Below are 15,680 nucleotides of genomic sequence, written 5' to 3'. Positions count from 1 at the left end.
AACAAAGCTACACATCAGGGCTTATATAGCCTTCTCCTGGCTCAGAGAATGTAACAACCTTATTGACCCACTGGCCAATCAAAAAGTATCTACTGAAAAACAAGCCTCCCTCCCCAGGCTTCTGGTGCACTTTAGCCTAGGGGCAGGGAAGATCTTTAAAATTTACATTCGCATTACATACCTCCACAGCATCTCTTATATCCATCTACTTTACAGTTCCCACCTTTGTTCAGGCCCTCATTCTTTCTTTCCTACATTATTGGAACAGCCTTCTAATTGGCGTCCCTGCCTCAAGTCTCACCCCATTTCAGTCTAGTCTACATAATATTGACAGTGATTTTCCTTAAGTAAATATAACCATATTGCTTCTCTAGACAGTAAACTCCAGTGGCTTCATTTTGTTTCTACTATAAAAACCCTTTGTTTTGTTATTAAAGGCCTTGACAACCTGACCTCAGCCTCTCTTATAAACCTTTCCTTTACCCTGTGACCAGCCAATAGCCCTCTCTTTTCCTCACACACCACACTCTATCTCCCTCTCATTGCCTTTGTCATCTCCCCCTATAAGGACTGCAATCCCTCTTCCAGTCCACTTCACAGAATTCCTCTCTTCCTTCAAGTCTCAATTCAAGCAACACTTTCTAAAACAACTCTTTCCTGACCTACCCCAACATTTGTGTCTTCCTTCTCAAGTTACTTATGGTTAACTTCTTTATTTATATGTATTTATTCTCTTTCTGTTTTATTTACTTATGGAATGTTCCTGTTGTGTTCTCCATTATAACGTAAGCTCCTTGAGAGTAGGAATAATTTTATTCTTTGTACTTATTCCACCAATACCTTGTACTGTGCTTGGCATGTAGTAGGTGCTTAATAAATATTTGTTGATTTGTTGATTGATGGTGCAAAGAAACAATATGGAAGTAGGAGTGAGGAGCAAGGAATGTCTGTCCCTCTTTCCTCTTCTCCACACAGTGAGTGCATAGAGAAGTCATAAGAGGAGCCCTCAAGTAGTGGGGATGATGATCGGTGTTCTGCTATCCTCTAGGAAGCGTCAGATTTCCATTTACACAAGAAGCTGGAAGGCATGAAATGAGGACATCTAGATTAAAGAGAAAGTTGTTAAAAATACAGTCAGGATTCCTGGGAACATGAGAGAATGGAATGATAGAGGAAGAAAGAGCTCAGAGTCTGGGAAAGTTCAGAAAGGGGAAAAGATTCTCAGCAGACTTTGAATCGCAGGGATGAAAAGGAATAGGACTCAGTCTGCCTTGGCATAAGGAATGCCAGATCCATGGCCCTGTGATGTGTCGGTGTGGTATTAATGCAAGTTCTCATTGCCTCTGACTTTCAGAGGACAATGGTATCTTGTGGTTCTAAGACCCAGACAGTAGAAAAAAAAATAATGTGGTGAGGATTTCTGTGGGACTCAACTCAAGTTATTCCTACAGCCCTACACCTGTCCAAGATCTTCTTCATGTGCTGGAGAGAGATAGAGAGAGACAGGAGGGAGGGAGGGAGGGAGAGAGGAGAGAGAAGAAAGAAAAAGAGACAGAGAGAGACAGACAGAGAGAAATATCATGTATTTTCCTTCTTCTTAGAAATTTAAGAATAAACCTCTGTTTTCATAAAATGGCAGTCACATGTAACCCCTCTATTTTGCCTTCATTTACCTCATTTTCTGTGTAAAGCCAACCAAAAACCAGAATCCACACTGTCTTGGATCCCTAAGGCCAATGTTAGATTAACAGATTAGAAATTCTCTGCATTCTGTCCTTTGAAACACACACAAAAAAAAAATGCTTCCAAGGCCAATGACTGACTGATTGTAGACCAAGATAACTATGCTTTTTCTGTGCATTAGAAGTACCTGTTTGGGGCTATGGGGCAGAGGGAAAGGAACAAGCATTTACTAAGTGCCTACTATGTGCCATTCACTGCTGTACAAACATCATCTTATATGAGCCTTACAACAATTCTGGGACGTAGTGGCTATTATTATCTTCACTTTACCATTGAGGACACTGAGGCAGACAGAAGTTAAGTGACTCACCCAAGATCACAAAGCCAGTAAATAGCTGAAACCAGATCTGAACTCATAATCTTCCTGATTCTAGGCCCAGAGCTCCATCTACTTTTTTACCTAGTTATAAGAAATATCTCATCATACATAAGTCTACAGGCCCCTGTGAGCCACACCTCTCTGTGTCAACTGTTTCTTCATCCTGCTTAGGCTTGTATCTTTAGGTATGAAATAGAATCTTTTTTATTGACTTCTCATTTTAAATTGGAACAGTCAGTTTTCTTGCTGTAGTATTCCCAAGATAATCTAGGATTATATTCTCTGAGAACTATGATATTCAGACTATAATATGCAACTGAGTAGACAACTCATAGTGCTTATCTTTAACCATGTACGTGTACATATGTGTATGTATGTATATCTATATGAATGTGTGTATGCATATATCTCTATCCACATAAATACATAGATACATGTGCATGTGTGTATGTGTAGCTATAGATAGACAGATAGACAGACACATACATATAGTATGTAGCCTAAATTGACAATAAACTAGCCTCAGAATTAATGAAAAAGGAAAATGGAAAATGGACTGGACAGTATTTAAGAAATTGCACCAGACTTTTAATAATCCTTTGTTTCTCCTTGAAACTTCTTTCTATTTCATTATTGTTGTTGTTATTCTTTTTAATACCAATGATGAAAATTTATGACTGTAAAGAATACCAGAATCTGAAGGCTTAAGGTCGGAGGTCACCCAGAAAGCAATGAAGAGACTTATCAATGGATACAAAGAGACTGAAGCATGTAACCAACAAAGAATTGTACAAATTGTACACAGAACACACATAAAGGGTGTTATCAGACAAAATGTACGAAGAGAAAAGAAACTGGGCCAGTCGTGCACTAAGAGCAAGGGAGAACTGATGGTCATCCCCTATCCTTCATCAGGATCCAAGCAATGGCATTTAATGTAGAGGAAGGCCTCCAGCATGTTGGGTGAATTCTCTGTTGGAGGGTCTTTGTGGTATGGCATGGTCCAGAATGGCACAGGAGGTGCGACGCCTATAATACTATTATTACCACAGATGCATCCAAGTGTTTATTCAATGACCTTAACAGAGAGAAAATCTAAAACTGAGATATTTGGGAATTAAACCTTGTGATCTTGCTCTCATTGGTGCTGTGCACTAAATAGCCACCTACAGACTATAAAATACCATCCTTATTTTATGACTTTCCCATGGCTTGTTATTTAGATTCTGTCTTTCATTTTTTTAATGCATCTTTTCTGTTCTTAAAGGAATCTGTAAGCAGATATATATTATTTAAATAATTTACTCTCCATGTTAAAATATAAAGCATGGTAATAAGTAGGTCAGTCCAAGAGAGGATTATTTTTCACTGGGATTTGTTGAAATATTAAATGTTATTATTTTTATTTTTTCATATTTGGCTTTATATTTTGTTACTGTTAGTATTAATTTCATGCACTTTTGAAAGCATTAGATAATCTACTATTAATTACCTTGATTGACTGTGTATAGTTTATTAATTTCATGGAAACATGTCCAGAAAGTATAAATTATAATAATTAATAGCCCAAGCATAACTAGCATTCAGTGCATTGCTTTGTATGTGATAAGTGCTTAATAAATTCTTGTTGGATATGGTGTTGAAACATAACTGAAAAGGTAAATATAATCATCATCACACACACAAACTCCAAAGACAAATGTTCTCTAAAAAATAAATTAGTAATAGGCTCTCTGGAGCTCTCTTTCATACTGTGTGTATGATACTGTTTTATACAAAATTCCCACATTATGAACTAATCATTTCCTTCCAACACAATGCCTAAAAATCAGCTAGCTATTGCTTACTGAGTAAGATTGCCTAGAGAGTAAAACTGTGAAGTGAACAACTTCTGTGTTGTGTTCTGAACATCAAGCCAACAGGTACCATTTTTTACGTAGTATAAAGCTCTCAATGCTTAGTGTGAGAGTTTCGAGGGATTTCCAGGGCCATTCAGTCCAACCCTCTAATTTTATAGATAAGAAAATTGAGATTCAGGAAAGTTAAATAAATTGCCTAAGGTAGGCATCAGAGGCAGGATTTTAACCTAGGTTCTCAGATTCCAGAGGCAAATTCTCCTAAACTTGAAGTATATAGACAATACAGTGGAAAACTCATCTTCCTGAGTTCAAGTCTGGTCTCACATACTTACTCGCTATGTGACCCTGGACAAGTCACTTAACCCTGTTTACCTCAATTTCCTCATCTGTAAAATGAGCTGGAGAAGGAAACAGCAAAGCACTCTAGTATCTTTGCCAAGAAAACTCCAAATGGGGTCTCAGATATGAAGAGTCAGATATGACTGAAAAACAGCTAAACAACAATAGCAACAAATATTCAAATATGTGATGAGGTCAGCTGTTGGTTCTCACCTAGAGCAGGCAAAATGGGATAGATAGGGCAATTTCTAATTTGAGAACCAATCAAGCACAAACTTAAAAGAGATGCTGGGTCAGTAGAGACCTTCTTTCATGAAACTGAAGTGCCAGGTCTTGAGAAGAGCAGGAATATTTGTTGCAGAGGCAGAGATTCAGATCCACAGGCCAGGCAGATCTGTATTGTAGTGGCTAGAGAGCTAGTCAGAGTTAGGAGAACCTGAGGTTGAATCCACCTTACTAACTCCGTTACCCTGCTTTTGTCTGTGGGCTTCTCTGACATTGTGTTCTCTTGATTCTCCTCTGAACAATCTGACTACTCCTTCCCAATCTCTTTTTCTGCATCATTATCTACATAACATCCACTGACTGTGGATATTCTACCAGCCTCTGTCATGGGGCCTCTTCTCTTTCATTGTTCTCCTTTAATGATTGCACAGGCTCCCGTGGATTTAATCATCCTCTCTATTTACATGGCTCACAAATCTCTATATCCAGCCATAGGGTTGTTCTTGAGTTCTAGTAATACATCTCCTACTGCCTAACAGATATTTCAAACTGAATGTTCTGTAGGCATCTCACATTCAACATGTCTAAAAACAGTGCTTTTTTCACTTCAAGCCTAACCTGATTAACTTACTCATTTCTCCTGAGGATACATACCGCTATTCTTCAAGTCACCCAGGCTCTCCATATTGATTCTGTTGTCCATCTTGGATCCCTGCAGTAGAATGTAACTAACCTAAGGGCAAAGATATCTCATTTTGTATTTATGTCCCCAGTGCATAGCACTTGTATATAATAGGTACTTAGATACATGGTTGTTGAATAACCTTGATCTGACTCAGTTTCCTCATCTGTAACCTCAAGTCATCAGATTAGATGATCTCTAAGGTCCTATTCAGTGTGATTTTCCTTGTCTGAAGAGAGTAGTTTTAGTAACAGTGAGTGGAAGTTATAGATTAATAGATTTAGAATTGATATAAGGAAAATTGTCCTTAAAATCTGACTGATTCAGAAGTAACATAAACTGCCTTAAAGGTCTTTAAGCTGAAGCTTCTCAGAAAAGATTCCTGATCAGTTGCTACTGGTTATTCAGGATAATTTTGAAAGCCCCTTTCAATTCTGAAATTCAAGGAGGATAATATGCTAATTTTATGTGCTTCCCTTTATTAAATTGGTCAGCTGATTCAATTAACTTTTTTTTTTTTTGAGGAAATCTGGGTTAAGTGACTCGTCCAGTTTCAGATAGCTAATAAGGTCTGAGGCCACATTTGAACTCAGGTTCTCTGGACTCCAGGGTTGGTGCTCTATCCTCTATTCCACCTAGCTGCCCCTCAACTAACTCTTAATAAAGGCCAAAGGTAAAGCAAAAGAACAATTTCATAACATTCTTCACTCCCTGTGAATCACTTTCCCCCAGGGACACAGAGTATTTATAGGAAGAGTGGGCACAAATTTAAAATACCTTAATAGTGAGGCATATGAATAGGAAATGCAAATGTTAAAAATTATTTCTACATGCACCTGGGAACTAAGATATGTACAGGCAATGGGATATAAAAATCTGTCTTGCCCTACAGGAAAATAAAAGGGAAGGGGATCAGAGAATGGGGAGGCGAGGTGATAGAAGGGAGGGTAAATTGGTGGAAGGGGTAATCAGAATGCAGGCCATCTTGGAATGGGAGGAGAGGAGAGATGGGGAGAAAATTTGGAACTCAAAATCTTGTGGAAGTAAATGTTGAAAACTAAAAATAAATTAATTAATAAACAAAATTCTTAATTATTATTATTAAAATTCTTAATTAAATAAGATTAAATTAATTAATAAATAAATTAAATAAGAAATTAAAATTCTTAATTTAAAAAAAAGGTAGCAGCATCTCTGTGAAGCTGGAATGCTTCTCTACTGGCAGCATCTCTTTGTGGCCAACTGCACCATTTCAGAAAGGGCAGATTATTCTTAGCCTTCGCTTTTGAGGCATTGGTTCTACTCTGTTGTCTGGCCTCTGCAAAATTTTCACCTCCTAGGTAGCAGCAGCAGTACAGATAGATATGCCTTCACTTCTGCCAGGCCCTTTTCTGTGGCCAGCTCTTCTAGCCCAGAGCTAGGTCAGGAAAAGATTTATGTCTAACATATGATGATCAAATAGTGCATTTACCTCATATATGCAGGTTGGGCCATAACCAAGCAATGGACATTTGCCTAATAATCACAAAATATTTCTGAGTTTCAGGTGTGGGGAGCCAAGGGAACCTGATCCAGGACTCAGATAAAATCACAACAGCTAGCTCTAAAGAGAGTCCTTTGAGATGTGACTTTCAAAAGCTAGCTCCTGGAAAATCCTTTTATGCTGTGCTGTATTCAAAATGATGTTACCTGAGTTTTGAGATCAAAGGTTCTACCCTAAGATTTTAGTCACCTGGGTGTTAAATCCCTATTAAATAATCTATTCTGTGCTATTTCTAGGATGTGACAGACTATCTAAACCTCCTATACTAAATAATGATAAGAAAACTAGAGTTACATTTTCTTTTGTCTCATTACTCTTTCAAAACCTTGTCCAAAGAATCAATAAATGGAGTTCTTCCTTGAACTACCAACATGGCCTGGTCCATTCTCTATCATGTCTCCTAGCACACTTAGTGCTGGACAATTGAGCAGCTCGTAGCATTCAGGGTTCCCCAGTTTCTAACTATAAAGTTCTCTTGTTGGTTTTATGCAAATGAACAGGTGGGAAACAAAGCAATTGTTTCTTTGGGATGCCTTTGGGGGGGGTTGTTTTAATATTCAAATCTCATATTTTTTTTTTTAATCAGCAGAACTGTCAGTCTGAAAGGGTCACATCCTTACATCTGTATCCCTGGCACTTGGTAGGGTGATGTATAAATTCTTATTAATTCTATTCTAGCACCTAGAATAGGGTCTGACGCAGAATGAGTGCTTAATAAATGCTTATTGAATTAAATTAAGTTATATTGTTGAAATGACTGACATTATGTACACACATTACTTGTTTTGACTAAATTTGTCAGGTAGTACCCATTTGTCAAGTTAGATAGTCTCTTACTAGCTAATCAACAACCATTGGGATATGATGGATAAAGATTTGGCTTCTGGATCAGCAAGACCCAGTACTGATATATTAGCTATGAAACCCTAAGCAAGTCACAGCCTGTTAATACACTCATGAAAGTCTCTGAGTCCAGTAAAGTCATAAAGAAGGTATTGATCTACACTGACAGATGGAGTTCCTCATTCTGAGGTCACTGTACTGATGATGATATCATATCTAGATAAAAATCAAAACAAAATGATCAGTAATTGGTTGGTGGTAGTGGTGGTGATGACAGAGTATGTGTGCGTATATGTATATGTGCATGGTTAACCTGTATATGTAGAGTTTTCCTAGATCCTCCTATTACTAATGATTTTTCCCCCAGAATTCTTTATTAATGTGTAAAGTAATTAATTTTTTATATTATCAAAATGTATATTTTTATAATAGGAATTATTGTGTAATAGAAAAAAAAACCTACTGAATTATACTTAGAACCTATGTGACCTTGAACAGATCTCTTGGACAAAATCTGTTTGTTTCCTCATCTATAGAATGAATGGTTTGGCATAGATTATTTCTAAGGTTGCTTCCTCTTCAAAATCCTAAAAGTTGTTAAGAAAGTATATTTCCATCCCTTGATTCTTCCCTGTTCTCCTCATGTTTTTGGACTTACCTTCCTCCTCACCCAGTCTTGGCCCTCTGGCAAGTACTGTAAATGAATTCTTTTTCCTCAACTGTTGAATACCCTAATGCCTTGACTTGCTACCATTTTTGTCCTGACAACCCTAAAATCTTGATAACCTCTACCTCCTTCTTGGCCCCTACCTCGGAGATGCCAAATGATACTGTAAGTCATCGTGAAAATTATATAGACTGTAACTACTATGCATGTATTAAATCTAATCTTAACTGGACCTTCTTTGCTTCATGGCAGCTTTATTATTCACCTCTTCATGGCTATCAGTGACACTCCCCAAAGTGACTATTCCAAAACTACAAATTTACTTCTCTCTTCTTTCATTCTCAACAGGTAACCTTGCTTCCTATTATTGAGAAGATTGAGATTGTCATTGTAGAGTAATATAACTCCTCACAACTCTTCTCCTTTAGTCATTTAAGTTTTCTAATTTCCTCCCTCTCTCCTTATTTCCTTTTGTTCCTTCTTCCCTCCCTCCCCTCTTTCCTTCCTCTCTCATCTCAGAGAGAAAACTCTCAAAAGGAAAGCTGTTCCTAAGCCCTCCTAACTATACCTTTCATTCTTCCCACTCCCATGTATTCCATAACCTTGCTTCAATGGTCATCACTTCTCCCTTAAGTACCTTCCATCTCTCCCCCTATTTTAGGCCTCTCAGCCTAAAAACAACTTCTTATCTTAAGAGAAAAGAAAAGAAAGAAACTTTTTTTACCTTGCTACCCTTGGAAGCTATTGTCTTGTCTCTCTCCTTTTCCATTTTCTTCAAAGCTCATTGTCAGGGTTATCAATCAAATTTGGACCAGCAGCCACAAGGGGCTGAAAAATTCCTGAGTGCAACCTGAACCAAATTAAAATGTAATTGGGAAATGTTTAACAAAATAAATTTAAAATACAATACTATATAGATAATGTTAATTTGTGTTTTTTTTATTAGCAATATGTGGCCATCAGGGATTTGTTTCTCTTTGAATTTGACACCACTGTTAGAATTAAACACAGTTACTCATTAGCCTGCCTCCTTGCCATCTATGTACTGCTCAACCCCTTTCAGTCTGATTCTCTATTAAAACAGTTCTCTCAAAGGCCACTAATAATTTCTTGTTTCTAAATTAAGTGGCGTTATTTTCTGCCTTGTTTATAGCCACTGATTCCACTGTGACAATTGTCCCAGCCCCACCCCTTTTTTTGATATACTCTCTTTCTTTGGAATTTGTTATGCCACAGTTGCAGGAGTCTTCTCCTGTCTCTCTGACTATTCCTTTTCTTTCTCATTTTCTGGTTATTCATCATCCTCTCACCCTTTAAAAATAGGTTTTCTCCAAGATTCTTTTCTTGGTTCCTCTTGTCTTGTGTCTCTATACTTACTCCTTAGCATTCATCCACTCCCATCATTTCAAAGATCACTCCGGTATCAGTGACTTTCACCTTTCCACCTCCTCCCACAGCCTCTTTCCAGGGCTCCAGTCTTATATGCACCTTTTGCTATGTTCTGTCCCATCTGACTCTTCCTGACTCCCTTTTGGAGTTTTCTAGGCAAAGATACTGGAGTGGTTTTCCATTTTCTTCTCCAGCTCATTTTACAGAAAAGGCAGACAGGGATAATTAACCTACCCAAGGTCACATAGCTAGTAAGTATCTGAGGCTACATTTGAATTCATGAAGATGAATCTTCTACATTCCAAACCCAGTGCTCTATCCACTCTGCCATCCAGCTGCCCTTACATTCCCCTTAGCTAAAGATTTTCAAGCAAAGACTGATTAGCCACTTGCTTAGATAAACTACACAAGGGATTCTTTTGCAGATCTGGACTTGTTAGCTAATGAGGTCCCAACCAACTCTGAAATTCTATGATTCTTTGATTTCTAACCCCCTATTATATATCTCTTCTTAAATTTTCCACTGGTACTTTGACCTCTACTTGTCTAAAATGGAATATTGGGAGATTGTGTGGTTCATTGGAAAGAGCATTGTATTTTGAATTAGAAGACCTGAGTTCAAACCCTGATTTTTCCATCCTGTGACCTTGGGCATGTTATAATTGCTCTGGGGTTAAAATTCCTCATTTGTAAAAAATAAATAAATAAAAATAAGAGATTTAAAGAGATAACCTCTAGATGTCTTTCAACTCTAACCTTGCCCTTCCCCCCAGTTTCTCAATTTTTGTTGATGGTAACATGATCCTCTCAGACACTCAGCCTTGTAACTTTATTTGACTTCTTCCTTCCATCACTCCCTTCATCAAATGATTGGCCCAGTCCCTTTTATTTATGCCTTCATTATATCTATTGGCAGTGTTCATTGATTCCCTCAAGCATACTGAATAAAGAATAGACTCCTAATTCTGGTTTTGCTTTTCTTTCTTTGTATTTCCAGTGTTTATGTAATGCCCAGCATGTAGTAATCACTGCATCCATGCTTGCCGTTTGATTGAATGATCATCTGGTAGTCAAGCTTTTAGCGTTAAGCTTCTGCTCACTTAGGGTGAATCTCAGGTAATAGACAAAAAGCCCGTCACTGGTCCTTTTAGCAAAGCTCTTCCAGCTTGGTAGGACTTGCCATGGCCCACAATATCATGAGGTACTGAGGTAGAGTGAGATGTAAGGCTATGACAGCATAAACAGTACTAGAAGTCAGGTCAGGAATTACCTCTGATGCTTACTAGGTGACCATAGACATGCTATTTAATATCTCTGAGCCTCCATTTCCTCAGCAATAAAATAGTGATAATAACACTATAGTACTTACTGTACAGGATTGTTGTGAAGATGAAATCAGATAATGTCTATAAAGTGCATCCCAAAATTTAACACATATGAATGTCAGCTATCATTGTTATAGTAAGACTTTTGTGGAGGAGAGCTTTATAGAGGGTTTTAAAATATACAACCATTGGTAGAAAAAACTAGCCATTCTTCTGCAATTGGCAATATCATGTCAATGATTTACAATCCCCACCAATGAAAAAGAAATCCAGCCTGTTCTTTTCCTGTTTAATTCTGCTCTCAACTTAATGTCCATTTGTATTATATGTCCAAGAGATAATAAACATATCTGTATGTCTATGTATATTATGTGCTCCCAACCTAACATACATTTGCATTATACTTCCAAGAGATATAGACACTTTGTCAAGAAAAGGGGGTAAGTCTTAGGGAGTTAAGTGAATTTCGGAGAGGTTAAGTGACTTGTCCATAGTCACCCAGCTATTAAGTGCTAGAGGAGTGATTTGAATTGGTCTTTCAGACTCCAAATCTAGCATTTTTTTTAAACACCATCCTTCCACTAGCTTCTGAATCTTGTCTAAGCAAAAATACTGCATTGGTTCTTTCATATTACTGCCTCTTTTGAATTTTTTTCTTCTTTCTAGTACAACCGATATCAACGCTATGGAGCTGAGGAATGTGTCCTACAAATGGGAGGAGTCCTCTGCCCCAGTCCAGGGTGTGGAGCAGGCCTCCTCCTTGAACCAGAAGTGAGGAAAGTCACATGTGAGCCAAGCAATGGACTGGGCTGTGGGGTAAGGACAGACTCTACTATTTGAACTCATTTCTTAGATTGGTATTTTGGTGTGAATTCCTTGTTTGATTTTCTTTTAGCCTGAGTAGTGTTTTCACCAAGGCATCTTTTTTTTTTTTTGAAGTGTCTAAAAACTAGAATCCAGTGGCCAGGTAGGAAGGGATTACTGATATGTTGGGAGTGCTCATACCAGACTTCTTCCTTCTAATTCATTTGAGAGACTGCGGATCTAAATAGTTCCTATGAGCAGTCATCAATGACAAGGCCACTTCTTGAACTTTTTCTTCCAATGCTCAGCAGATTCTTCATAAACCATTTATTATTGTGTTACTGGTGCCTTTAAGTAGACAGGAATGAAAGAGAGATAGAATGTCCCATCAGTGATGTCCCAGTGACAGTGTTTGTGTAAGTACTTGAAGTAAAATGAAGATTAATATAGAAATGTTGAAATTGTATTGTGTCATAAAAACTATTTTAAATAGAGTTGAGCAGAACTAACGGTGCCTCTTAGGAAAGCAGAATCAGAAACATTGAAAACATTTGTTCTGAGAGGTCAAACCAAATGTCCTAGACAGAGGCTTCAATGAATATCCCGGTAAAAGCTGGAGGAAGAGGGGTGGAGGGAAATGTACTTCATACACAAAAGGCTTACTAAATTACAGGTTGAAATGACAAATGGATAATAATCCTGATATTAAATTTAGTGCAGGCAGGAAAACAGCTTATAAAATGCTGTTGAATTTTGATGGGAAAGCATTTCCTTTAAAATTGGAACTTAGTGGAAGGCTTGAGGTGGGGCATCAGAAATATCAGGGATACAGGGGCAAAGCATAATTGTCTGCTGAGCATAGTAAGTCACCTGAGTATAGAGTAGCATCTGTCGACCTTGGTGAAACTTTCTATCTGTCCATGCAGTGGGGCATGTCAAGCACAGCATTCCTTCCCTAGGCTGTTTTAACTGATACAGAGCCAGAAAGGAAAGGAAATGGAGCTGGTAGAGAGCAATGAAAAAAAAGGATGACTAAACGAAAAGTAATGCCTCTGGATTAACTTTCATGATTGCATGAAAATGAAAGCCCAAGTAAATTTGGCTATCCTCAGAAATTATGGAAATCAAACTATTTTTCAGCTTCAGTCATCATCATTTTGCTGTACAATCCTTGCTGATTATATGTAGTCTAAGTGGCCTCCAACTTTAGGGAAGCACTGAATGTTTCCTTTTTTGGTCTTTCCCTTCTCTGAATACCTATAACATTTATTATTAAAATCATACCAGGGGCATTTAGTCCAGCCTGTTTTTATTCATCTTTCAATGTATATCTATATATTGAATTTCTTTAGATTATAAACGTGGACTGTGTCTTTATCCATTTTTATATTCCCTCCCATGCAAGTCTTTTTATGCGAAAATATTCATGCCTGGATGAATGAGTACTATTAATACAGAAGTGACCACTTAACATATAGATAAGCCCTATTTTCTTTTAAATCAGAAAGTCTCTGTGACAAAGGGAATCTCAGAAGTCATCCATTCAAACCCATATCTGACCTGGAATTCTTTTTGCAATATACCCAGAAGTCATCTAGTCTTTACTTAAAGATTTCCACTGGTTGGTAACTACTTCCCCACAAATGTCATCTCAACAACTCTTGACTATTAGGTTGTCTTTCCAGATATCAATCTGAAATCTGCCTCTCTGCAGTAGCCACTCATTTCTATGGTTCTACACGATGGGGTCAAGGAAACAAGACTTTAAGACCCTTTTCCAAATGACAATAAATCATTTTCTTGAAGGAAGTTGTCATGTATCCTCTCTAAGCTTTCTCAAAGCTAAAAATCAGTTAACAAAATTCAGTTAAACATTCAGTTAAAGATATGTGTATGTGCACATGTGTATATATATATGTATGGACGTGTGTATATACAAAGTAAGTATTCAAAAAATCAATACAAAATAGTTTCATAAGGGGAGCACTCACATACCTGGACAGTGCTTGAGTTGTGTTTTAAAGACAGAGGGATTATATGATGTAGAGGTGAGGAGGGAAGGCATCCCTAGCAAGACTTTGAAAAGGCAAGGAGATGAAAGATGGAACATAATGTATGAGGAAGAGAGAGGCCAGTTTGGATGGAATGCAGGTTAATGGGAAATGAGACTGAAAAGATAGGATGGAGCCAAATTCTTTAGGGTTTTAAAAGCTAAAGAGAGTAATATTTTATTTTAGAGGCAACAGGGAACATCTGGAATTTATTGAGTAGGGGAGTGCTGAGTGACATGGTCTATTCTGTGTTTATAGAACACAGAGAATGGAGAATGGACTTGCAGTACAGATAGATGGAAGACCTTCGGTAATCGAAGTGAGAGATAATGAAGGCCTGAGCTAAGAATTCCCTGTGGATATAATTCACCTGGTACAAAAGCTAGATTTCTGGTCATTTGAGTAAAAAGTATGTTTTTGCCTATTTGTTTTTGTTTTGTTTTCTGTAAATTGATTCCATTTCAATCTAGTGATGACAGGAAGCTCTTATTCAAAGAGTAAGCTGTAGGTCTGGGCTCAATCCAACTCCTCATTTTTCTGCCTATGAACACGATGCCCAGAAATGAACGTGGTAGTTGAGATGTTCATCTGAGAGGCAGAATGTAGCAGCATTCCGGATTCCTCAATCCCAGACACTATGCTTCTATTATTTTTAAAATTTTTAATGATTTAATATTTTATCTCCCACCCCCATTACATGCAAAACCAATGTTCAACTTTTTTTTTTTAATTTCGAGGTCAAAATTCTCTCCCTCCTTTCCTTGCCTCCCCCACCCCCAATGAGAAGGCAAGTGATTTGATATAGGTTATACATGTCCAATCATGCAAAACATGTTTCTGCACCAGTTATACTACATTTCTATTATTCCAGTCTAAAGATTTCATTAGCTTTCAGGCTGCCATGTTACACTCTTGTGTCTTGTTGAGATTGCTGTTCACTAAACCTCAGATGGAACATTATTTATCTCTAGCTTCTCTTTCTAACTTGTGCCTTGGATGTTTTGACCCAAAGTGCAGGACATTACTTATATTGATCCTTCCTAGGTTCTATCTTATTAGATTCAGCTCACAGTTCTAACCTTTTGAAGGCTTTCCAACATAGATGAAAGTGGTTAGATGACTAAGGCACTAAGAAATAAAGTCACCAGCCTAGAGTAGGAAGAATTAGTCATCTTCTTCTTCCCCTTTGTGAAAGTTAGGACCATTTACCCATTTTCACTCTTGCAGTCCATCTCCTTATCTCCACAGTTTTTCAGAGATAGCTCTCATTAGCACAGCAATCACTTCTGAAAGAATTTGCTACCCCATGGGGTATTTCATCTGTTCCAAAAGACTGTACCTTTTTAAAGACAACTGGGTTCTCTCCAACCATTTCTTTACTTATCTTAGATTTCAGTTCCCCTGATAGCCATTTTTATCCTACATTCTCCAATCTCAAGATGATTAATTACTCTTGATTAAGAATATAGAATCAGAATAAGAAATGAGTAACTCTACATTCTTTTCCATTATTTACTGGAGAGACAGAGTATTAGGGGGTACACTGGACAGAGCACCAGGCTTGGAATCAGGAAGACTATGACCCTGGGCAAGTCACTTAACCCTATTTGTCTCAGTTTCTTCATCTGTAAAATGAGCTAGAGAAGGAAATGGCAAACCACTCTAGTATCTTTGCTAAGAAGACCCCAAATGCAGTCACAAAGTGTCAGATACTACTGAAAAGCGATTCAACAGAAAGGTATAATAAAAAGAGCCATGTTCCTGGAGTCAAACGGATATGGATTCAGATGCCATCTCTGACATTTACCTGATATCTGATTAAAGGCCTAATTTCCTCATCTCTAAGATGAAAATACCTGTACTCAATATGTGAGAGTATTGTTAGGAAGAT

The 15,680-nt window shown here is 37.6% G+C and overlaps 1 protein-coding gene across 3 annotated transcripts in view; it reads left to right on the top strand.

Moving 5' to 3' along the window:
• Positions 1-15,680, top strand: part of PRKN (parkin RBR E3 ubiquitin protein ligase) — a 1,996,139-nt gene that overhangs the window by 1,694,907 nt on the left and 285,552 nt on the right. For 2 of the 3 annotated variants that reach the window (XM_069070393.1, XM_069070394.1), the window contains one exon: positions 11,601-11,750. In XM_069070393.1, coding sequence (XP_068926494.1) covers positions 11,601-11,750 — 150 coding nt within the window. Of the gene's footprint in view, positions 1-11,600; positions 11,751-14,047; positions 14,481-15,680 lie in introns of those variants that run through there. The other variant, XM_069070395.1, reaches the window with a different exon arrangement.

This window comes from Petaurus breviceps, unplaced genomic scaffold (assembly GCF_028583685.1).
Source record: "Petaurus breviceps papuanus isolate PSGF00001 unplaced genomic scaffold, PetGlider_PUasm1.0 90808, whole genome shotgun sequence".
In the NCBI taxonomy this organism is placed as follows: Eukaryota; Metazoa; Chordata; class Mammalia; order Diprotodontia; family Petauridae; genus Petaurus; species Petaurus breviceps.
This window is presented reverse-complemented; position numbering and strand designations above follow the sequence as displayed.